Source organism: Lotus japonicus, chromosome 4 (genome assembly GCF_012489685.1).
Source record: "Lotus japonicus ecotype B-129 chromosome 4, LjGifu_v1.2".
In the NCBI taxonomy this organism is placed as follows: Eukaryota; Viridiplantae; Streptophyta; class Magnoliopsida; order Fabales; family Fabaceae; genus Lotus; species Lotus japonicus.
The window spans coordinates 4,042,603-4,066,162 of record NC_080044.1 but is presented as its reverse complement, the minus strand read 5'-3'; the positions used below and the strand labels follow the sequence as shown (position 1 = coordinate 4,066,162).

Sequence of the window (23,560 nt, the reverse complement as noted above, 5' to 3'; positions counted from 1 at the left end):
ATTACTATATGTGTTTTACAGCCACTACGTACACGTCATCTTTTCATTAAATGACTAAATTAAACCCGCTTAGAAAATCATGAATTAATTTACCTATTTATCCTTAAAAGAAACTATGCTACGTCCTACGCAGTCCTTACAATACCCACTACTCACTCACTCTTACACATTAAATACACTCCATAATGAGCTATACACTCTGGCTAAAAAGTACATTAAAGAAGTTATATGAGGGTGACCATGACCACCTTGGGTCCTTGCAGGGGCTCAGCCTCTCGTTAGTGTTATATTGCTGTTAGAAGAATTAGGGTTTCTTTTAAAAAAGAAGAAGGTTCAGAAAGTAAAAAATACCTTCAGAATTAAAAAAAACGGAGTTATTAGTTGTGGACATTTTTAGTTTTTTATTCTAGTTGAGAGTACTATTGGTTTTTCAATTATATTATTTGGGGGTATTTTGGTATGTAAGTATACATATAGGACGAAATAAAAAAATTATATGCCCACATGCGTAGAGTGCATTAAACTTTGAATAATTATTCAACACATCTAAAAGACTAAAACTCTCAGTCAACACACAACAACTTCTGTCCACTAGTATAACATATAATAATGTAGTAGTAGTTGTTGATGTTGTCACGTGTGTCCAGAGAAACATCCTAGCTACTTCTTAACAAGTCACAAATATAAATGTAACTGAACCCATATCTGCTTTCAACACTCAATTCCACAGATCAAAGTTTAGCTACAATTAATTAAAGCAATATGGATGCTCTATCTTTAAGCTCAAACTCAAGCATAAGCATTTCCAAGCCATTTCATTGCCTTCCAAACTCTAGTAAACAGCAAAGAGCTTCTCAGGTGAATTTTGCAATTTCTTGCAGAGGAGCTACAAAGCTAAAGGAAGAAACCACCCATGGAAACCTCTATAAAGTGTTGTCCTTGAAACCCGGAAGTGCTATGGATGAGATAAAGAGAGCATACAGATCAATGGCTCTTCAGTACCACCCTGATGTGTGCCATGATCCTTCCATGAAAGAGGAGTCAACGAAGATGTTTGTTCAGCTAAATGAAGCTTACAAGACACTGTCAAATCCCCTGCTTAGAGCAGAGTATGACAGTGAAATTGAATTGGATTTCAGAAGTGAAACCAATATTGTTAGGGATGAGGGATTGAGAAATATGTGGCAGGAGCTTGTGGTTGATGATTTGAATTTGAAGACAAGGTCTCGCAGACGCATGGGACAGAAAGGGGTATCAGGGAGCAGCAGAATGAGGACAAGAACATGAAAAACAGGAACTAATTTTCTTGCTCTGTGTCTGAGTTTGTTGCTATTAATGTCACCATAATGTTAAATTGGTTTAGTTTTAGGCAATGATTCTTTCATGTATATTTTCTTAGCAAATTAATATAGCAATTCTTTTAGCAAACAAGCATTTAATCTTACACAATTCCCTATAGTTCAGAAGGAATTTCACTTTTTATGCTCTTTGCAAGTGTTTTATACTTATATCTATTGATCCATTGTCATATCGTTTGATGAGTTTGAAATCTCAACTCATTACTAACATAATCACATTTATCAGATGATTGTCAGAACAAGCTTAGATGAAGCTTAGATGATTATGTAAAAGTATTTTGAGCCGGCATCAAGATTAAATTCACCTAAATATTTCAAAATTCTTCAGGATCTAAAAATTCAATCATTTTTATTTCATGATTTAAGTATTAGATTCAAGCTAAATTTCTTCAGTTTGTAATATGTATGTATGTATATTGTATAATAAGGAGAGCATTGAGATTCAAATCTTCGCAATTCAAGTTGTGTCCTCTTTTATTCATCTATCATACTCCCCCTATTGCTTTTTTATGCCTTTTCTCTTTACAGGGAAGACAAAAATTATAAGGCAATGTGTCTCATAAAAGGTTACGATTTGTTTCAATAATCATTTGTGGTTACAAGTGAATATATATTCTCTTTTTCATGGGGCTTTTATTCTCTCATTTGAGCTTTTTTTACTTTGGCCTAATTACTTCTTTGTTTTGTCTTGTAGTGTTGTTGTCTCTTTTCACTTACAAGCGTACCAACGGACATGCGATCTGTCCTCCCACACCCTTCTTCCATACGTACTATTGTCTACTTTGCCTTGTGATTTTCTGCTCCATAGTTCTCCTGATTCTTTTTTTTTGGATTTGTTTCCTGTTTACAGTCTCTTTTGGTGCCTACAATTGTTGACAAAAGGGAGAATAAGGGGAGGAGCGAGAGGTAAGAGAAGAGTTTATCCCCTAATAGGTCTTGTGAGCCTGCATAGACTCGAGTGAGTCTCAGGATACCTTGGTTTGAGAGTGATACAGCGGAAGTCGTACTAGGATTGCAAGCACAAATTCTAAAAGAAAAAGACTTCTGGAATCCACCAGAAAGGGAGATAGCCAGCGCTAAAACCCTAGAAAATAATCTGGAATCCACCAGAGTTGATAAACTGGAATCCACCAGAGTTTGAGAGAAATCTCATTTTTTTAATAATCAAAAACTTACTATGGCAGTATGGCTCATGCCTTACAACTGCTTAAATGGAGAAATAGGAAAACCCTAATGAAACTAAAAATATTCTATTCTAAAATAAAAAGATCCTATTCTGAAAATAAAAAAATCCTAATATGAAAATAAAAAGATCCTAATCAAAAGTTAATAAAATATACAAATTAAAAGACCCTATTCACAGAATAAAAAGATTCTAACCACAAATAAATAAAATTACTAAAATACTAAAAATATCCTAAAAAGCTCCTACATCACTCCTCTTCTTGTGAAGAACTCGACCCCGAGTTCTCATCACGATAAAGGACTTCAGCTGCCTCAAAATACCAGGATCAAAAGGCTTTCAAATTAAACCAAGGAGAGTGAGTGTTGAAAATCTAATAAAAGCACATGGAAACGAGTGTGGAGACTCCTGTTTTGAAACACTAGCGTCCATTTTGTTGATGCCAGGATCAAATTGTTTTCGCCGAATACCATGAAATTGAAAGAGTGTGTTTTCTAGATGAATAAGCAGTAATTGAAACAAGTTGGATTGCACTTCCTCTTGCTCAGGTATAATTTCCAATTAAAAACACGTGAAATATGGTCGAATAAAATAACTTTGTATTTTTTTTCCTTCTATTTTTATCATGTGGATCTCTACCTGTACATTGATGAATACCTGACATCTCATAAAAATATATTTACCCACTTTTGGAGCACATGCTTGACAACGAATACACATAATCAAACATTACAAAATGAAATAAAATATTCTGTGGACACCATTAAGTGAGTGCATAAACTTTGACTAATGCAACACACCTAAAACGTTTTCTGAAGATTCTAAGTTATGGCCACTAATAACATAAATAAAATATACTAGTAGTTGCATAAACTTTACACATATATAAATGTAAGTGAACCCAATCTCAAGTTTCAACACACATTTTAATTTCACAAATCAAAGATTGCTACAATCAATCAATTAAAGCAATGGATGTGCTATCCTTAAGCTCAAGCCTAAGCATTTCCAAGCCACTTCATTCCTTTCCACACTCTAGTAAACAGCAAAGAACTTTTCTGGTGAACTTTGCAATTTCATGCAGAGGAGCTACAAAGCTAAAGGAAGAAACCACCCATGGAAACCTCTATAAAGTGTTGTCCTTGAAACCCGGAAGTGCGATGGATGAGATAAAGAGAGCATACAGATCAATGGCTCTTCAGTACCACCCTGATGTGTGCCATGATCCTTCCATGAAAGAGGAGTCAACGAAGATGTTTGTTCAACTAAATGAAGCTTACAAGACACTGTCAAATCCCCTGCTTAGAGAACAATATGACAGTGAATTGGGTTTCAGAAGTGAAATGAATATTAATGTTAGTGATGAGGGGTTGAGAAGTATGTGGCAGGAGCAAGTGGTTCATGATATGAACATGAAGACAAAGTCTCGCAGACGCATGGGACAAAAAGGGGGATCATGGAGCAGCAGAATGAAGACACAGAACATGGAAAACAAGAACTAGTTTTCTTGCTCTGTGTTTGAGTTTGTTGCTGTTCATGTCAAAATGTTAAATTGGTTTACTTTTAGCTTTAGGTGGTTGACTCTTTCATATTTACATTTATTTTTTTGAAATGTCATATGTACATTTAACTAGGACCGAAAGTTTTTGAGTTTGATGGGTTATTTTTTTTTACTAACCACGTACAGTATATTTTACAAAATGTGTGCTTACATTTTAAGTATGGTGGGAGACTGGGAGTTTAACAAAATAGATTAAAAATTGTTAAGTTTAACAACTACTCCCTCCTTTTTTTAGAAAATACGTACCATTTATAAGTCATTTATAAGTTATTTTATAATATTAATAAAATATTCAATATTTTTCCCCAAATTTATTCTCATATTTAGTATGAAAGAAATAGTACAATGTCGAAAAAAATTAATTTGAAGAGAAATTCATCATTAATCTATGAAAGCTAATAAAAAAATTTACAAATTTATTTGCTAATTACTACTTTGCTTAATGGTAGAAAATTATGTAAAAAACACTTATAAATGAAGTGGGAGGGAGGGAGTGATTATTAATCTCATCTCTAAGACTCTAACATGAGAAAGAATAAGCAACTTTAAAAAAATTATAGAAAATGAATTTAATCTTGCTAATAATTATTTTCATATAAATTGCGAGTATAAATGACAAAGTAGCTAGCTACATTGAGCTATCCTGTTAAAAGAGACACGATGTGTTAGTCCGATTTATAAGGGGTTTGGTAAAACCAACCCGTCTCCCGGTCCCGTTAGTGGGTGAACTCATTTAAACATTAAGGTGCAAAACTTGGCAATAAAAAAAAGGCTTAATTGCAATTTGGTCCCACACATGTACCTTTTTTCACAATTTTGATCCCCAATAAAAATCAATTGCATTATGCGTCCCCGACGAATACCTCCGTTTGTATAATTGGTTTTCCATCCAAATTTTAACGGTTTTTCATTAAAATTTGGATGGAAAACCAATTCTACAAACGAAGGTATTCGTCGGGGACGCGTAATGCAATTGATTTTTATTGGAGACCAAAATCGTGAAAATGATATATATGGGAGACCAAACGTGTAATTAAGCCTAAAAAAAATTTGAATTGGATGTACATTCTTTCTGAGCAAGTAGATTCTCTCAATTTCTAGTACTGTTGTTCGATTTTGGATGAACTTTACAGTTGTGGGCTGAGATGACTGTAGTGCTCAAGTTCGTGTATGAGAAAAAAGATAAGAACTCAAAATTTTGAAATAACATTGGATTAGTAAAATAAGTGATGCTTAGCTTATATAATTAAACAATCAAACATGTATTTATATAGCACTATGTGACTTGTAATTGAGGCGTTTTGCCTTAGCGGTTCTTTGAGTAAGACTTTCGCGTTAAGGTAGCCTTTAAATGCATAATGAGCATTTCATTTTACTCGGTTGACTGTTGAACGAGTTAAAACCTCACTTTGGTTGTTCTGACTTACCTACATGAGCTGTGTGAATGAGAAATTAAGTTTGAATACATGTTTGATTGGAAAAATTAAGTTTGAATTTAGATCTAAAAAAATTATATTATGAACTAAAATATGAAAAATGGAAAAATGAAGGGGGCTAAAGGTGTTTTCTCTTGCTCATACTTTATCATCAATATATAATAATTTATTCATTCTGGTATGTATGAATGATCTGGATCATCAACCATACTTAACTAAAGTGTGGCCCTTAAATGCACGGGCAAGATCCTCTGCCGAAGTCGCAATGAAATTGAAAAGGATATGATACCTTACATCACGTGTATTTCCCGTGCACTCTAACAGACACAAATAGAGGGTAAGTAAGTACCACTTGCTATATATGTATGGTTCCCTGATGAGGTACTTAGTTGACTTCTGATTTCTGAGTCTTCTTTCTATTTTTAATTTTTTGAGTGTTTAAATATTGGCCATTGCATCCATTGCTTAATCTTCAGGAGACAGACTCACTGGACTGGAGTATAAGATATATGCTTGTTTGCTAAGCTGCTTATTTCTCTTTGGTTTCTACTTTCTAAATGAGGTGAGTGATTCTTTCTGTCTTTCTTTTTTTATATGACCTCTACTCTTTATGGTAAAACCAATTTCTGCTTTATCCCTTGTTCCTGCTGTAGGCTTTTCTGGACTTCTTGTTTCTGGTTTAGTTTTGTCATTCTTTGCATGTTGAATGGTGTGTGACACATGTTTGGACTAGCTTCTATTTTTCCAGAATCAATTTTGGCATCGAAGCTACACACAGAAGCTTCTCCTCATAATTGATTTTGACTTTAAAATTAATTGTGGTTCTTAATTTGAATATTTGCTTTTTCACATAAGAGCTCTTAGGCTTTGGTGGCGGTTTTGTTTTGGATACAGAAGGACTTTGCTGGTAACTTATGGAGAATGTGTTGGATATTATACTTGGCTAGAGTTTTTTAGAAGTTTGAGAACTTTGGTGGCTTCTAGTAAATGATGTGGGAAGTTTAATTATCTAACATCCTCCCTTAAACTCAGCTTCACCATTTACTAGAAGCCACCAAGACGAGGTTCTCGAACTTCTAGGAAACTGAAGCCAAAGTTTAAAATCCAACATAATGTATTCCCTTTGCTTGATTGTTATATTGAATAATATCTCTATATTTTTCTTCTTTTTTCTTGGGGATGTAACTTTTTTGTGATAGTGAAAGAGTGCCAACCATGTGTGATATGAGGTTTCCTTAGAAGTTACAACTTATGCTTTATATATTAATGGCATATTGATGTGTATGGTAGATTGCTTGCATCAGTGCTAAAAAAGATTTATGGAAAGAATTAATGAATATTAATAACTTGTTTGTTCCAATGTGATATCATACAATAAATAGTCACTGTTTACATAGGATTTACTTGCAATTTTTCTGTACCTGTTGTATACCCTTAGTCAGACATGGAGGTTCAATTCCAATTCATCAATGCAGTTTGTTTGCTGTGTGCTAACAGATTATCTAGAATGATGATGGTCTTAAACAAATTTATCTTGGAAGCTTGAAAGCTTGGTTTTGATTCAAATTTGAAGAGGTCTTAATGGGGAATATACTGAGTCAGAACAGTTCCAAGACTAGATCTAGTAGTTCTTTTGAGGTTTTGCAAGGGGAAGCTTGCAAGAGACAGAGGTTGTTATCAAGCATTCTCGACGACAACTTGAGAATAATTCCGGCACTTCCTAATGAGGTATCAACTCAGATTCTAGCTAGAGTTCCTCGAATTTATTACTTGAATCTGAAGTTAGTTTGCCGCACTTGGAAGGAAGCTCTTGAGAATTCTGAACTATTTCATGTGAGAAAAGAGCTTGGAACCACAGAGGAATGGCTTTACATACTAACAAAGGTCAAGGATGACAAGCTTTTATGGCATGCCTTAGACCCTCTTTCCAGAAGATGGCAAAAGTTGCCACCAATGCCAAAAGTTGGCTTTGAAAATGAATCAAAGCAGGGTGTGTCTTCCTTTCCCCTTTGGAGCATGGTGAGTTCAAGCATCAGAATTGCTGATATTATAATGAGCTGGCTCGGCCGGAGGGACGCGCTGGACCGGATGCCATTTTGCGGTTGCTCAATTGGAGCTGTTGATGGTTGCATCTATGCAGTAGGAGGATTTTCAAGAGCTTCAGCAATGAAATCTGTTTGGCAGTATGATCCAGTGAAAAACACTTGGACTGAGGCAAGTCCAATGTCTGATGGAAGAGCCTATTGCAAGACTGGTATATTGAATAACAAGCTTTATGTTGTTGGAGGGGTTACAAGGGGTCATGGTCATGGTGGACTAATCCCCCTTCAATCTGCAGAAGTATATGACCCCATTACAGGTATTTTGCTGTGAAGGGGTCCCTCACAGTTTTGTGGCATGGGGGGGGGGGGGGGGGGAGGGTGTAACATCCGGCCCGGTAGTCACCAATCTCTGAGCTCGACCCAGGATTTACACATAAGAGATTTCCTGGAGCATCCAAGTCTGGAACCAATAAGCTACTAGCTGGTACCAGACTTGTATGCCCAAGACATTTAGCCTCAGGTTGTGGGAGAGGTAAAATATTCGCTTGAGGGGGTGAGGAAATATCCTACGTGTACATCGGGGAAAACCCAGAGGTTGGTGACACTCGAATGTTACAGAGGACACCACATCTATTGTTGTGATATTGGGGGGGGGGGTCACTTTTGTGACATGAGAGGGGGCATTGATATATTTTATACATCACATTGGACAAAAGAGGGAACCACACTAGTGAAAGGCAATTGAGTGTATGATTTGTTTCATTTATATACTTCATTTTCATCCAATTTGAGACTACTTCTTGATTTATTTTTATTTTTATTTCTTACTCACTTGAGAATTCTCAACAGGTATATGGTCCCAATTACCTAGCATGCCTTTTGCAAAAGCTCAGGCTCTACCAACTGTTTTTCTAGCTGGTTTGCTCAAGCCTATTGCCACTGGAATGAGTTCATATAGGGGAAGGTTATTTGTCCCTCAAAGCCTGTATTGCTGGCCATTTTTTGTTGATGCTGGTGGAGAAGTTTATGATCCAAATGTGAATTCATGGCTTGAAATGCCAATTGGCATGAGTGAAGGTTGGCCTGCAAGGCAAGCTGGAACAAAATTGTGTGTTGCTGTCAATGATGTTCTGTATGCTCTTGATCCTTCAGATTCTCTTGACAGCACTGCAAAGATCAAGGTGTATGATTTTGAAGGTGATGCTTGGAAAGTTGCTGCAGGGGATGTTCCTATTCATGATTCAGCTGATCTAGAATCTCCTTATCTTTTGGCTGGTCTACTTGGAAAACTTCATGTGATAACTACAGATGGTGATCATAACATTGTAGTGTTGCAGGGTGACATGCAAAATGGTTTGGCTTTCTCCAAATTCAGTGAAGATGGTGAATCATCAGCAGAAACTGAGAAAGAATTTTGGAGGGTTCTTGCAACTAGGAGTGGTAGATCTGCTGAACTAGTTAGCTGTCAAACACTTGAAATTTGAAAAATTTGAGAATATAAACTTCTCTTATAGTTAAAATATCATAGTATGTCTTTGTTGGTTAATGTGATTGCTTTTCTGAATATGTGGGAGTCCTATGGGCTTATGAAGCTGAAGTTTTAGCCATCTTTAATATACGTTAATAGTAAATGTTACATTTACATTTTGAGTAAATCACTATCTGACTATCTATTCTTTGTGCATCTGTATCTACACTCTCTCGAGTCTACACTGGATATTTAAATGTGAATTTGAAGTTATATCTTAGTTAAGGATAAGCTAAATAAATGTATCGCTCTCTCTTTTGAACTTCTAGCACCATTTTTGTATTTGAGGGTGTTATTTCCATTTTATTTTGCGTTCTGCCATGTCTAAATTAACTTATTAGTGGAGTTCCTAATGTAACAGAAATGAGCAAATGAATAAAATCTCTCATTGATCAAAGTATGATTACAGGTACTTATTATTAGAAGTTAGTTTCACAAGTTTATAGTTCAGTTAGGCAGTTTACCTTCAGTTTAGGGATTAATTGTAACTGTAACTGGTTTTCTCTTCACATGATAGTCAGTTAGAGTTAATTATGCCTATTGAGCTGAGATATATATTAAATGTACATATCAGGTGCAATCACTTTTGAAAAGATAATGAAAATTGAGAATTTTCTTTCCTCTCAATCTTGGTTGAATTTGCAAACTCGATTTGAACAGAGAAATGGCCCTCGCATTTTTCAGCTGTGAAAGGATCTCATGCATTGTATGCAGGGAACCCTCTCTATATGTCAATACTACACTAGGATCAAAGACCTTATGGGAGGAATTGGCTCAGTATAGGCATGTGGATCATTGTCATTGTGGTAGTGTTCAACCACTCATTAACCATTTCCATAATGAGTATGTTTTGACCTTTCTCATGGGTTTAAATGAGTCTTTTTCGCATATTCGAGGTCAGATTCTGCTCATGAGGCCTCTTCCTGCTATTCTGATGTTTTTCTCTCTAGTAATTCAATATCAGAAGCAACATCAGCTTGGATATTTTACAGAAATACTTGGTGATCAGTTTGCTGGAGCAGTTCCACACAACAATGTTATTTCTGGAGCTTAACCTACTCAATACCAACCTTCTCAACAAGGTTCTCATTATTCTAAATCGAAGTACAGTTAGAAAGATTGACCTGTGTGTGTGTGTGTGTGCTCATTGTGGTGTTTTGGGTCACACTAGGGATGAATGCTTCAAATTGCATGGTTATCCCCAAATTTATTTTCAGCAAAAGGCTGCTACTCAATCAATGGTGAATTAAGTTTCTGATGAAGCTAGGGGGAGTAGCTTTTCTAGTGGATAATAATCATTTGAGAAATTTCATATATATGGATTTCATAATATTAGCTTATAAAAATCAAATTTCTATAAATATATCCAAACATAAATTACATCACTTTTAACTTACTTTTATTCAATTTTTCCACAATCAATTTTGACAACTCTGATCAAAACATGCACTACAAGTAGTTTTAAAGACACAATCAGTTATATTATGGGAAGAAGGTTCTATGATAACGGTTTACATGATAATTCTAGTCAGATATATGTGCCCACGTGTAATTTTAACATCATCTTTAGTCCTTTAAAATTATCTTTCATCAAGTTTACTCATTCTCCATTTTCCCCTCTTCTTCCTCTTCTCATACTTTAGACTGATTTTGTATCATGAATTTTAAAATAACAAAATGCATCAATTAATTAATTACTATATATATGTGCAAACCTTGCAGCTGGCTTGCTGCCCGTAATAAACATACATGCTAAACAATAATGTGCAGTTTTTATTCGTGATTGAAAATGGTACGTGATATATCTACTTATTGATATAAGTATTTTTTTTTAAATGACTTATTGATATAAGTAGAGTGGAACGAGATTGGGTGTTATTTATTTATGGAAAAAATTCAACATTAGTGTCCTTAATATTTTTAATATTTCAATCAGAATTAGATTTCAATAAAAGAAAATATCAATAGCAAAATGAAATAATTGTAGCTATATATATATATAATTGAATTCCTATTCTTAGAATTTTACTGTCTCAAAAGGACCATCCACTAGTCCACCCATATATAAATTATAAATATGTAAACTAATTCAAATGTAAGGTAACTTTGTGATCTCATTCTTCAACCATTTTGAGCTACTCTTAAGCGCTTTATCGTGGCGGGAAGGAAACCTTTTTCACCTTTAGAATGGATTTAAGGACCTCCTCTGGAGCAATGTGACTCATCACTGTCACTTCCACATTCCGGTTTTCTAAATCTATTTTGTACGATATAACTCCTGAGATTAATTTAGTTTTAATCAAAACTGTTAGAACCTTTTACTCCAAGAAGAAATATATAAATTTTAATTTCTCAGGTTATAAAAAATTGAAATATATATTGTGGAATAAATTATATAACTTGATTTCAAATTTCATCATGTGAATATGAACTTAATTGTATGCATTTATGAATATATACCTTCCGTCTTCCCGATCTGTTTTGACAATTTTTTATAACATCCATTACAACTACATGCACTAGAAACTTTCAAGTTTACCTGCATTTAACACCCTTCAAAATTAGAAGCAATAGAATTTCAAATGTAAGCGTGTATAAGTGCATGATTGAAGTACTGAAGTGTATAACTTTTTCAATCCCTTTTGATATTCTTTTTAGAGGTTTTTTATGTCACATGCAATCTGAAAGAGATATAAATAATGAAAATGAGAGTCCATTAATGCAAGACAATTCAAATTATTACTCTAAGGCATGCATATGGAAAGTAGAAAGAAACAAGAAAACATTATAAAAAAAGAGTAAAAAAATAATTAATAAAATTGATGACAAAATGACAACTTCATCTCCACCTAGCCAGTGAAGGAGAACATGTGAACTTAACTGACCTGAACCCCTTCTTCATCATCATCACTTAGTTGCTTGTTTTGAGCTGAATGGAACTTACTAGTTGATCCCATTTTTTTCAACCAAAGTTGGTTACCACACAGATTGAGAGATTTTAGAGAGAATGTGATAATAAGGCAACAAAAGAGGGTGTGAAAAATATATATACTTATTATTCCAATGCAAACGAATGCTGGTTTTGTAACTCGTGGTGAATGAGAGAAAATGATCACGAGTGGGAGAGACAATAAATGTTTCATGACATGCAATGCAATTATTATTTAATAAAGATATAAGCATGCTATGATTGTTCATTAGAAGAAAGAGCATGCAATATATTTTTGTAGACTTGCGATCTGCAAGTTAATTTCACACTTCATTGTAATTGATATTTAGCCTCTTACATTTTTTTTTAAACTAGTCTCTAACAAAAATTGAACATATAACAATCATATCAATAAAAGACGTTTGTAAACCGAAAAAAAAAAGTAATTCCAAAAAATATATCAATAATAGAAGTTTAAGAATGAATTAAGATTAAATTCAAAAAAAGAATGAATTAAGATTAAGTGAAAATTCAGGGTGCCTATTTACATAAGGCACAACAAAATTTAGGAGGATGGGATGATTTTTATATGTGAGAAATATTTTCTACAATTAAATAATATAATTGAAATATATTGTCTATGAAAAAGGTGATTTTAAATTTTATCCATGCTTAAAAAGAAATTTCTAACGAAATGGTTTTCGCACTATAAGAAAGATTTGATTTAGCGTCGGTCCTGACTCTGACGTTAATTTTGGCTATTTAGCGTCGATCAAACCGATGCAAAGCCGACACAATGCGTTAAAAAAGTTCTACATTACTAGTGTCAGCTTGGCCCGACTCTAAATTGTAAATGGTCGACACTACTTTATTTTTCACATAGCGTCGGCCAGTGCTAAGCTGAAAGCCAAATCTTATGGCCCAAATGTAGTGTTAGATTGGACCGATGCTAACACTACAAGAAATGCTCGTTTTGACATAAAAAAATTAGCATCAGCCTCAACGTTGAAGTTAATTTTCACTCTTTAGCATTGGCAAAGTCGACGCAACAAGTCAAAATAGGAAGCAATGTCACTTAAAGTTAGCGTCGTCTAGGCCGATGCTAAGCTTAGGCCACTCAAGTTTATTGAAATTCTGACGTTACGTGTTTTTGTAATAGTGTTTGCATAACTAACACTAATTGTCATTACAAGAAAACAACTTTTTGCTTCCGATCCATAAGCCATAGGTAACTTGTAAGTAACCGAGTTTGCAAACGTCGGTAACGGTTTTTCATGAAAAATAAATAAATAATCGTCGGTAATTTGGCAGAGGATTTTAGAGTGTGAGATATCGACGGTCCAAGTCGTTGATAAATTATCGACAGACCAACAATTTATGCCTTTTGGTGAATTAGTGTGCAAATTTGCTAGGACAGAAGAATTGGCCGCCAAATTACCGTCGGTAAAGTATAAGTAGTAGTTCTATAAATCGTCGCTAGAATGCCAGATTCGTAGTAGCCTTCACTCCCAACATCTTTCAAGTTAGTATTTCTTACTCTTCATTCACCTTTGTTGTTTTTGTTGTAGTATATTATCTTAGTATGTTTTATTTAATTTTTGTAGTTTAGTGTTCTTGTTGTAGTGTGAGCATCACATTTTTTTGTTATTTTTATATATAATGTTTTATTTTTTAAAATTAAATAGATGTCGTCATCAAACTCATCTCCTCGTAGAGATTTAGATCGAGGGAAGGGTAAAGTTAACGGGTCTTCTATGAAGAGAAAGTCGAAGACTAATTTTTTCAACAATGGTGTTGTTATTAATGAAACACGACTCATTATTGCTAATGATTCTAGTTCTAAAAATGAAAGTACCTATGTTTGGAGAAACTATGATAATGTGTCGCCTCCATCATCTTCGTGTCGCTCTTCTCACCCCACATTGTCGGCAGGATCCCCCTTTGTCGTGACATTATTCGCCTCTTTCTCATCATCGATCTCTCTCCCTCTCTGTGCGACCATGTTACACACTCTCTCCAAAGAAGGGGAGGAACAGGTTCATGTTTCTGGACTTGGGAGAGTAGGGTGTGAGGGAAAGGGGATGAAGTATTTCTAGATTTGGGAATTTGGAGAAGGTTGTTGTGGTGGAAATATGGCTAGTCGAGGGAGGAGAATTTTCTTAGTAGAAGATGAAGAATGGTTTATGTTTGAGGTCTGGATAGATCCTTGTTGTTTAGAGTTTCCGGGTTTTGGTGAGATGATGGAAGCAAAGGGAGATGGATGAAGATGATGGGGATGAAAATGATGACGATGATGAAATAAGGGATTATGGTTAAACAAATTAGGATTAATTAGTGAAATTAGGAAAATTGTAATTTTAACATTTTCATTTAAATTTTAGTTAAAATTATAATTATAATGTTTGACATATAAGCTTCACTAAATAACGTGGACAATATCACATGTCATAAGCATTCACCGAACACACGACATTTCACATAAACTCAGGTGAAGACTAAAATCAGACATTTTCCTAAATTAATTTTAGCCTCATCATCTCAATTCTCTTAGTGAAATGTACTTTTCAACCATTTGCATCATTATTAACGTTGATTATTAACTAATACTCCCTCCGTTCCCAATCTTTTGTTGTTTAAGGTTTTGCACACTGTTTAAGACCTAATCATTGAATAAATTTTTTGACAAAAATACCCCTAATTATTTCCGTCCATATTCTTTTGTACTCCACAATTTTCCATGAAATCCCCCATCACTACAGTACACTTCTCCACATATCTTATACCGAAGCATTTATTACTACTCCATCCACACCACCTTCACTTTAAGTTTGATTAGTCTGTTGATGTTCTTAAAAAATAAATTCAATCAAATGCAAAACAACAAATATGATGGTTGTTTACAATGTTTCGTTAAATTTTTGGCTCCATCCAATTTTTCTTTCCCGCTAACTCTTGTTCATTTCATGTTTCCCACTTGAAGTTTGCCAAAATTTGAACTGCAAATTCTCTTTTAATTTCACAATCCTTCATGGGTCCTCAACTCTTTCTTCAAAAGAATTCACATTGACCATTTTCTTCAGGAGTAACTTGCATGATTTAACTTTAGGAACTCAATTTATATAGGGAGGGATTTCAGTTGAAATTGTTTGTGACGTTCCCTCTCTAACACTTAGGAAACGTAAGGGAGATAATAAATTTTGTTTTATTGAATAGAGTGATAGTGGGTAGGAATTAGCGGCTAACAAGGTAAACTAGGTAGTAGGTTAATTAAAGTTAAATTTACAAGTAAGGTTAGAAATTGAAAAAAAGCGAAAAAGATGCATTGGTTATGTAAAACAACAAAAGTTTTGGAATATGAAGAAAAAACTAAAACAACAAAAGATTGAGAACGGAGGGAGTAATGTCTTAATAAAAGTTATTCTTTCCCGTCCTTTTTCTCTCATTACAAGATTTGAAGCCATAATCAAATAAATAAAGAAAACGAATCTGCTCCTTAGATCCATTGAAATTGTGGCGACCCCTGATGATTCATGAACAGAACATTGCATCTTTCCACTCTAACCATTGTTCTCATTTTTGCTCATATTTAATTGTTGGGTTTTCTAACTTATAACCTGATCCTAAAGGGACCTAGAGCATTATTTATACAATTTCAAGTAAAAAACTGATTTATGTCATAATCCACTTATTTTAAATATTTTTGTTTGCCTAGGATGAGATTACTTAATCACATGGGTAAGCTATATAACACCATAATTATGTTTTACTTGTCACAACAAAATATCATGTCCTCGGGTTTAAAAACAAAATTATGTTATTTTCAGGGGTTGTCTAAATGACCCATGATAAAGTTTGGGTTAAATAACTCATCATCCAATCACATTAGAGATAAATGAGAAAAAACAATATTAATATATTATGTCCTGCCTCTCATTTTTGTTTTCTCTTTTTCTAATTATTCATTGCATTACACTTTTAATCATACATGTCACTTTTATCTCTTCCATTATTTAGGGTTCTCACATTTGAGATCGAGAGACGTATGCAACCCGTAGATGGTGGTGAAATTTAACACTAGGAGGTTTCAAAAGGGGCTAAAGATTAAAAAAAATATAGTTCGCATATACATGTATCACATGTAAGAAAAAAAATTAAAAAGCTAAGGGTCACGAATAATATTAAATAAAATCTGAAAATATTTTTTTTAAATAAATCTGAAAATACTATACATGTTTTGTTTAGATAATAAAGAGAATTATTAGATTGGATCATCAAGACCGTACAAAATCATTCCTAGTTTATCAAATGATGTTCACTTGGATTTTTCAATAAAAATGGCAGCCACAAATCATTTATGTTGATCCAGCCAAAAGAACTCACAAGATCATGTTGGGATTTGGACTCCCCTCCAGCTAAACTTCAAAAGATCGCTGTTAGTGAAATCACATATAGCAAACCCTTTGCCATGCAACATTTGTGTCCAATTTCTTTCAATGAGTGTTGTGTTGTGTTCTCTTCTATGTGACTTGCCCTGCTTTGTTTTCTTCACTAGTCTTTTTACCCAATTCTCAGTTTTCACTCTTCACAATGAGGCTAGACCAAAGCTAGCCGCCACAATTCCCTCACATGATTTAGTTACCCTCTCATGCTGATTCTCAGTGCTGACCCTTTATTCCAATTTACAAGAAAAATTCAACCAACAACAAATCATCATTAATGCAATTTTTTATATGCACTGCAAGTTGAGCTTCCAAACAAAAACAATCACTCTTCATGAAACATGGAAAAGTTTTTTCATTGTTTCACGGACTAGTTTAAGCTCCACAACTTGCTGATCAAAACTACACAGAGATTCCCTCCCATGTTATTTTCCACTTTGTGCCAAAACCAACTACATATAACCTGGTCTTACTTCTTTCACTCAAATCAACCATCACGGGTTGCTACAAAACAATGTGTTATTATTATTAACATTTTGTTAATTTATGCAACTTTTCATTTTCAGCGCCTTCTAAGATAGTACATATAGCTGAGTTAGATTCATAACAAGCAGAAACACCCCTTTTGCTTCTTTTCTTTGTGCTATAGTCTTAAGGGTCACAATGCTCTGTTCTGAAAACAGAGCACCCAAATGCTCTGTTTTGCTCTGCCTCTTGACACTATTTACCACCATTTTGTTGAGTTGTGGCCTGGTTTGGGGTCAAACAACACCCAATTTCGCCTGCGATGTTGCGAAGAACCCGGCATTGTCGGGGTACGGGTTCTGCAACAGGTCATTGCCGGTGAATGCGAGGGTGGCGGACCTTGTGGGGAGGTTGACATTGCAGGAGAAGATAGGGAACTTGGTGAGTGGCGCGGCTATTGTGAGCAGGCTTGGGATTCCAAAGTATGAGTGGTGGTCTGAGGCGCTTCATGGAGTGTCGAATATCGGTCCCGGGACGCGGTTTTCCAATGTGGTTCCCAGAGCAGCCAGTTTTCCTATGCCTATCCTCACTGCAGCTTCTTTCAACACTTCATTGTTTCAAGCCATTGGAAAGGTGACGATTCTATTCTCCTTCTTATCTAAAGCATGTTTTTGAAGTTTTCACACCTCTTTTATTCTGGTGATAGTTCTGAAGGGGTTCCTATAAAAAATGGGAAATGTGGTAGCTTTTCCTTGTTTGTTGAATGAAGAAAGCTATGAACTTGAGTCATTTAAGCTGACAATTCTTTCAATAAGTCTTATGATGTTTGGTTGAAATTTTATTGTGCATGTTTGAGTATTATAAGCCTTTATGGAAGGTTATTGCTACTTTTAGAATTTTCTTCTATTGCATTCATAAAGCTTCATCATTGATTTAATCTAGTGAAAGCCAAAATAAGTGCCAAATTTTACTGGCTTTTTTTTTTATATCAATGAGGCTGAAACTTTAGATTGTTGATTAGAAGGAGTAGTCTGCAAGCTTTTTCAATTTGGATCCTATGCAGCAGAGGTTCTCTGCAGCTCCCTCCTGCAGAATTATAGGCCATTGATTTTTGTAATCAATTCAATGGCCAGGATGAATCTTAATAAAAATAGCATATTAAATAAAAAAGTTTATGATGATTTATGGCCTGCAGAGAATCTGAATTCAAGTTTTTTAGGTACAAATTCTTCATTGAACTATAATAAATCAAACAAAATGCAGGTAAGTTCTTAGTGGGAATTTGCAGAAATTTGATGCATACATATTTTGGTATCTAGTGTTTCATATTGCTGCAGAATGATCAACTGTGTAAATAACCTATACTTACACTCAACACATAAAAAGTGTTTCAACTTTCAAATGGTGTTTATGGCTAATTTCTGCTCATCACAGGTAGTTTCAACAGAAGCCAGAGCAATGTACAATGTAGGTTTGGCTGGTTTGACATATTGGTCACCAAACATTAACATATTCAGGGATCCAAGATGGGGAAGAGGTCAAGAAACACCAGGGGAAGACCCTGTGCTTGCAAGCAAATATGCAGCGGGGTATGTGAAAGGTCTGCAACAGACTGATCATGGGGACCACAACAAGCTCAAAGTTGCTGCCTGTTGCAAACACTATACAGCATATGATATAGATAACTGGAAGGGTGTTGAGCGTTACAGATTCAATGCTGTGGTAATGTAACATTAGTTGAAAAATTTAAGCATAAGTTCATGTGTTTATTTGGATTCTCTGTCGCAGAGATTCTCTACAGCTCCCTCCTACAGAATTATGGACCATTAGTTTTTTTAATCAATGGCTAGGATCAATCTAAATAAAAATTAGTTTATTGAATTGAAGATTTCGTTGCGATTTATTGGCAGGGGCTGCAGAGAATCTGAATGTGTGTTTATGAGGATGGGAATGTGAAAGGATCATTTTCATCATTTTTTGTTGTTTTGCTTGTTGATTTTTGTTAGGTGACACAACAAGATTTGGATGATACATACCAACCACCATTTAAGAGTTGTGTGATTGATGGAAATGTTGCCAGTGTGATGTGTTCCTACAACCAGGTTAATGGAAAGCCTACCTGTGCTGATCCTGACCTCCTGAAGGGTGTTATCAGAGGCCAATGGAAGTTAAATGGGTATATTTCAACCCTCATTTAAGTTTGGAAATTTATTCGTGTACATCCGCATAGTACAACACCCAATAGTCACCTAGAGTGAAAAAGAAAGAGAAGTGAGAGAAATACTGGATGTGATATGATAAGAAAAGAGAGGTAGATAGGAAAATAGAGTGTCTATAAGGTGTTTAACTGTTAGGTTGTCTAAGTATGACTCTTAATGTTTGTCCTCCTTGTTTGAAGTTATGTTTTCTTTCACAATAACATGAATATATTGGCCTATGCAGATATATAGTTTCTGACTGTGACTCAGTAGAAGTGCTTTACAATGCTCAGCATTACACCAAGACTCCTGAAGAAGCTGCAGCCATATCCATTCTTTCAGGTAAACTAGGTGTGAAAAGACTACATAATCATAGATTCATAAGAAACTGTTTGAGTTATCAAGTGATTGTAACATTGTCAATGGCAAAAGTCTTGGATTTTGGATTGGTTGGAATTTTAGTTAAATTTATGTAAATGTTTATGACCTACCTATATGAGTTTATTTCTTAAGCTACTCAAATCAGCTTATGAATAAGTGTTTTACATATCAATAATATATTCGTACTTTATTTCGATAAATCTTTCAAATTAGCTTACGAATATGTGCGTATGCGATGAGCGCTTATTGAAAAGTGCGTAATTAAATTGTTTACCAAACACACCCCAAATGTATTAACTTAACTTTGTTGTGGACAAATTTTGACATTGCAGGGCTGGACTTGAATTGTGGTAGTTTTCTTGGCAAACATACAGAAGATGCAGTCAAGCAAGGGCTTGTACATGAAGCAGACATTAGCTATGCCGTCTCCAACAATTTTGCCACCTTGATGCGTCTCGGATTCTTTGACGGCGATCCGAGGAAGCAACCTTATGGAAAACTTGGTCCGAAAGATGTCTGCACTTCAGCAAACCAGGAGCTCGCCCGTGAAGCTGCAAGACAAGGAATTGTGTTGCTTAAGAACAGACCAGGATCACTGCCTCTTAATGCCAAAGCCATTAAATCATTGGCAGTTATTGGCCCCAATGCTAATGCTACAAGGGTAATGATTGGAAACTATGAAGGTATCAACATTTCTTCCAACTCTTAATAACTTGTTTTGGCATGTTGTGACTTAGCCATGAGGACATAGACTTGGGAGACATACTGAATTGGTGATTTATCAATTATTTCTATGTAGAAGAACCAAATTTATTAAGGAGCAAATTCTCATTTGGAACATAAATTTGGTATTCAAAAGATTGTTACACCAATTTTTTTCTATTTACTAAGACCAAATTGATGTTATTTAAAGGTTGGTTTTCCAAAGGTTCTAAGACTAATGTTTACTCAATCATTAACTATAGTGTAGGGAAAATGTCACAATGCTTGCTACTGCTAGAAATATAATATAGAACCACCATGTGTTAATTATCCAGCAGTTTGAACTTTGGAATAGTTGGTTCATGACACGATATCAGATCCTCTAAAACCTAATGATCTATCCTTGTTGCCCCATTATTCTAGTAAAAAGTCGAAGTTTAGCACAAGGTAGGTGCTACGCTATCCGCCATTAACAACCCTGGTTCGTACATTTACCCAACAACTTAAGCATTTGGGATAGTTGGTTCATGACATTTACTAGAAGTTGAAGCCATGTTATGTTGCCTTTCTACTTAACATCATATTCAACAAAGTTCTAAATTTTTTGCAGGCATTCCATGCAAGTATATTTCACCCTTACAAGGTCTAACAGCATTGGTTCCTACAACCTATGCTGCTGGCTGTCTTGATGTGCACTGTACCAATCCAGTACTAGATGATCCCAAAAGGATTGCAGCCTCTGCTGATGCAACTGTGATTGTGGTGGGTGCAAATCTAGCAATAGAGGCAGAGAGTCTTGATAGAGTCAACATTCTTCTTCCAGGACAGCAGCAACATCTAGTCACTGAAGTTGCAAATGCAGCAAAGGGACCTGTTATTCTTGCCATAATGTCAGGAGGATGCATGGATGTGTCTTTTGCCAAAACCAATGATAAAATCACAAGTATATTATGGGTTGGGTACCCTGGAGAAGCTGGTGGAGCTGCCATAGCTGATGTGATCTTTGGTTTCCATAATCCAAGTAGGGTTATTTGATTCTTTTCTAAGTAGTTTTCTGAATTTAAAAACTGTTTTTAGAAACATATATTAAACTTGATTTTTAAAAGAGAAAAGAAAAAAAGCTGTTTGAAAGATATGTTTTTCAATGTTGAAATACATGTGGCTTGAAAACTAAAAACAGAAAAATATATATCGTGCCTTGTTTTATTCCCTTCTCAGTTTTTGAATTTAAAGCCTAATTTCAGAAACAAATTTTACAACCTGTTTTTCATGAGAAAAGAAAAGAAAAATAGTTTGAATAAGATGTTCTGCAAAGCTGAAAGACTTATGACTTATAAACTAAAAACAAAAACTGAAAACAGCTGTGAGGTGTCTTGAGATTTTAGTTTTAAAAAATGAAAATAAAAAGTTTTAAGAACTGTTTCACAAAACAATAATCAAACAGCCACAAAATCATTTTTCCTCATAGCATATATTTTCTTAAGAGTTTGGAACTAAAAGATGATTTTTTTCCTGACTCAGGTGGAAGGCTTCCCATGACATGGTATCCACAATCCTATGTAGACAAGGTACCAATGACCAACATGAACATGAGGCCTGATCCAACCACAGGCTACCCTGGCAGAACATACAGATTTTACAAAGGGGAAACTGTTTTTTCATTTGGAGATGGATTAAGCTACTCCACTATTGAGCATAAGTTAGTTAAAGCACCACAGTTGGTTTCTATTCCCCTAGCTGAGGATCATGTGTGCCATTCCTTAAAATGCAAGTCACTTGATGTTGCTGGTGAGCATTGTGAAAACTTGGAGTTTGAGATTCACCTCAGCATCAAGAACAAGGGGAGAATGAGCAGTGATCACACTGTGTTCTTGTTCTCTTCTCCTCCTGCAGTGCACAATGCACCTCATAAACACTTAGTGGGATTTGAGAAAGTTCACTTGGAAGGAAATACAGAAGCATTGGTTAAGTTCAAGGTGGATGTTTGTAAAGATTTGAGTGTGGTTGATGAACTTGGCAACAGAAAAGTTGCATTAGGACAGCATTTGCTTCATGTGGGTGACTTGAAGCATGCTTTGGGTGTGATGATTTGAATCAAGCCTTCAAATCATTTGCACTGAGTCTTTTTTCACACCTCACTGGTTTCCTTATAAAAAATTTAAGGTGAACCAGGAATAAGGTTTGAGGTAATTCTGTTATTGAAACAAATTTCTCTGACTTTGTTTTTATTCAAACAAAAAATTGAAATCAAAATCAAGTTAAGTAAAGCCTGCGCAACTTTTTTATCTGAAAAATATGTTTAGAGATGTTTTTACATCATTTAATGTAAGTCTGTGGATTTATTTGGGTAAATGGCCTAATCAAATTTTTATGTCAAACAATACTTATCACGTAAGTCTTAATTCATAAGTTTATTTGATGGTAAAAAAGCTATATTTATTTATAAGCTAATATGACAAACTTATCAAAATACTGTTAAAAGAGTTTGTCCCCGAAGAGTTTATAAGTTTACTCTTTTTCCACACCTCACTGGTTGTCGTAATTTTTTTTCAGCTTTTGATTTGGTTGTATTTACTTTTGTTAGACACTGGTAATTCTGTGACAGATTTTCTTGCTTGGAACGCAAACCACCTGTTTTGGATGGAAGAGGTTCTTTTAGTTGTGTTTCATTTCGTGAACTCTGATGTATTTTTTCTTTTGCCTGTTCGCTTTTAATATATGATAGCTAATGTGTGTGTAAACCAAAGCACGATCAATAATCAATTAAATTCCCAGCAAATAAGTAATTCATGCATAGCTGCAAGGAATTCCACCATTGACAACATCAGAAACTCCTATGAAATCCAAATATCTGAGAGTCCAGCCCCCATAATCGTTAACAACAACACCAAAACCAGACTACTCAATTAGAAGAAACATAGAGCACAATATATGCAATATGCATGGGTATGCATTTAAACCCTAGAATTATTACTTTCCAGTTTTAACAATATCCCTTCTTACTCCTAGACCCTGTGGAGTTTGGACTAAAAATAAAAAATAAAAACATATTTCGGTAGTTAGTTCTCTTAAAAAATTAGTCAAATTATATTCGTATCTTCACAATCGGTATGCATGAGACTAATCTCTCACTTCACGACCAGCTCATTAAACAGTTGAAGTTTTTTCACTCATAAGAGGGACGAAGTGCCAAACAATTACACTAACTTAGTTGTATGAATCTTTCACCAAGTTATAATAAATATATTTTATTGTATGATAAAGCTTGAATAAACTAAACCTATTTTTGAGTAATATGTATTTTAAAATTGGAACATATTTTGATGACATCGTTGAAA

At 34.8% G+C, this 23,560-nt stretch overlaps 4 protein-coding genes across 4 annotated transcripts; all 4 read left to right on the top strand.

Moving 5' to 3' along the window:
- The first annotated feature begins 704 nt into the window (after nucleotides 1-704).
- LOC130715843 (chaperone protein dnaJ 20, chloroplastic-like) lies at nucleotides 705-1,431 on the top strand. The gene has a single exon (XM_057565975.1). The coding sequence runs from the start codon at nucleotides 763-765 to the stop codon at nucleotides 1,285-1,287; it is 525 nt and encodes a 174-aa protein (XP_057421958.1). The 5' UTR covers nucleotides 705-762; the 3' UTR covers nucleotides 1,288-1,431.
- Nucleotides 1,432-3,447: 2,016 nt separating this feature from the next.
- On the top strand, nucleotides 3,448-4,218 carry LOC130715842 (chaperone protein dnaJ 20, chloroplastic-like). The gene has a single exon (XM_057565974.1). The coding sequence runs from the start codon at nucleotides 3,513-3,515 to the stop codon at nucleotides 4,041-4,043; it is 531 nt and encodes a 176-aa protein (XP_057421957.1). The 5' UTR covers nucleotides 3,448-3,512; the 3' UTR covers nucleotides 4,044-4,218.
- Nucleotides 4,219-5,930: 1,712 nt separating this feature from the next.
- On the top strand, nucleotides 5,931-9,235 carry LOC130714727 (F-box/kelch-repeat protein At1g22040-like). The gene is made up of 3 exons (XM_057564663.1): nucleotides 5,931-6,100; nucleotides 7,036-7,897; nucleotides 8,430-9,235. The coding sequence occupies exons 2-3, from the start codon at nucleotides 7,120-7,122 to the stop codon at nucleotides 9,062-9,064; spliced, it is 1,413 nt and encodes a 470-aa protein (XP_057420646.1). The 5' UTR covers nucleotides 5,931-6,100; nucleotides 7,036-7,119; the 3' UTR covers nucleotides 9,065-9,235.
- Nucleotides 9,236-16,466: 7,231 nt separating this feature from the next.
- On the top strand, nucleotides 16,467-22,489 carry LOC130711591 (beta-xylosidase/alpha-L-arabinofuranosidase 2). Its single transcript, XM_057561270.1, has 7 exons — nucleotides 16,467-17,574; nucleotides 18,376-18,663; nucleotides 18,948-19,117; nucleotides 19,384-19,481; nucleotides 19,853-20,203; nucleotides 20,833-21,243; nucleotides 21,744-22,489. The coding sequence occupies exons 1-7, from the start codon at nucleotides 17,140-17,142 to the stop codon at nucleotides 22,313-22,315; spliced, it is 2,325 nt and encodes a 774-aa protein (XP_057417253.1). The 5' UTR covers nucleotides 16,467-17,139; the 3' UTR covers nucleotides 22,316-22,489.
- The last annotated feature ends 1,071 nt before the right edge of the window (nucleotides 22,490-23,560 follow it).

Coding starts and splice junctions, on each gene's coding strand:
- LOC130715843 (XM_057565975.1), top strand. CDS start 763: ATGGATGCTCTATCTTTAAGCTCAAACTCAAGCATAAGCATTTCCAAG.
- LOC130715842 (XM_057565974.1), top strand. CDS start 3,513: ATGGATGTGCTATCCTTAAGCTCAAGCCTAAGCATTTCCAAGCCACTT.
- LOC130714727 (XM_057564663.1), top strand. CDS start 7,120: ATGGGGAATATACTGAGTCAGAACAGTTCCAAGACTAGATCTAGTAGT. Junction 7,898..8,429: donor AGTATATGACCCCATTACAG/GTATTTTGCTGT, acceptor AATTCTCAACAG/GTATATGGTCCCAATTACCT.
- LOC130711591 (XM_057561270.1), top strand. CDS start 17,140: ATGCTCTGTTCTGAAAACAGAGCACCCAAATGCTCTGTTTTGCTCTGC. Junction 17,575..18,375: donor TGTTTCAAGCCATTGGAAAG/GTGACGATTCTA, acceptor TGCTCATCACAG/GTAGTTTCAACAGAAGCCAG. Junction 21,244..21,743: donor CTTTGGTTTCCATAATCCAA/GTAGGGTTATTT, acceptor TTCCTGACTCAG/GTGGAAGGCTTCCCATGACA.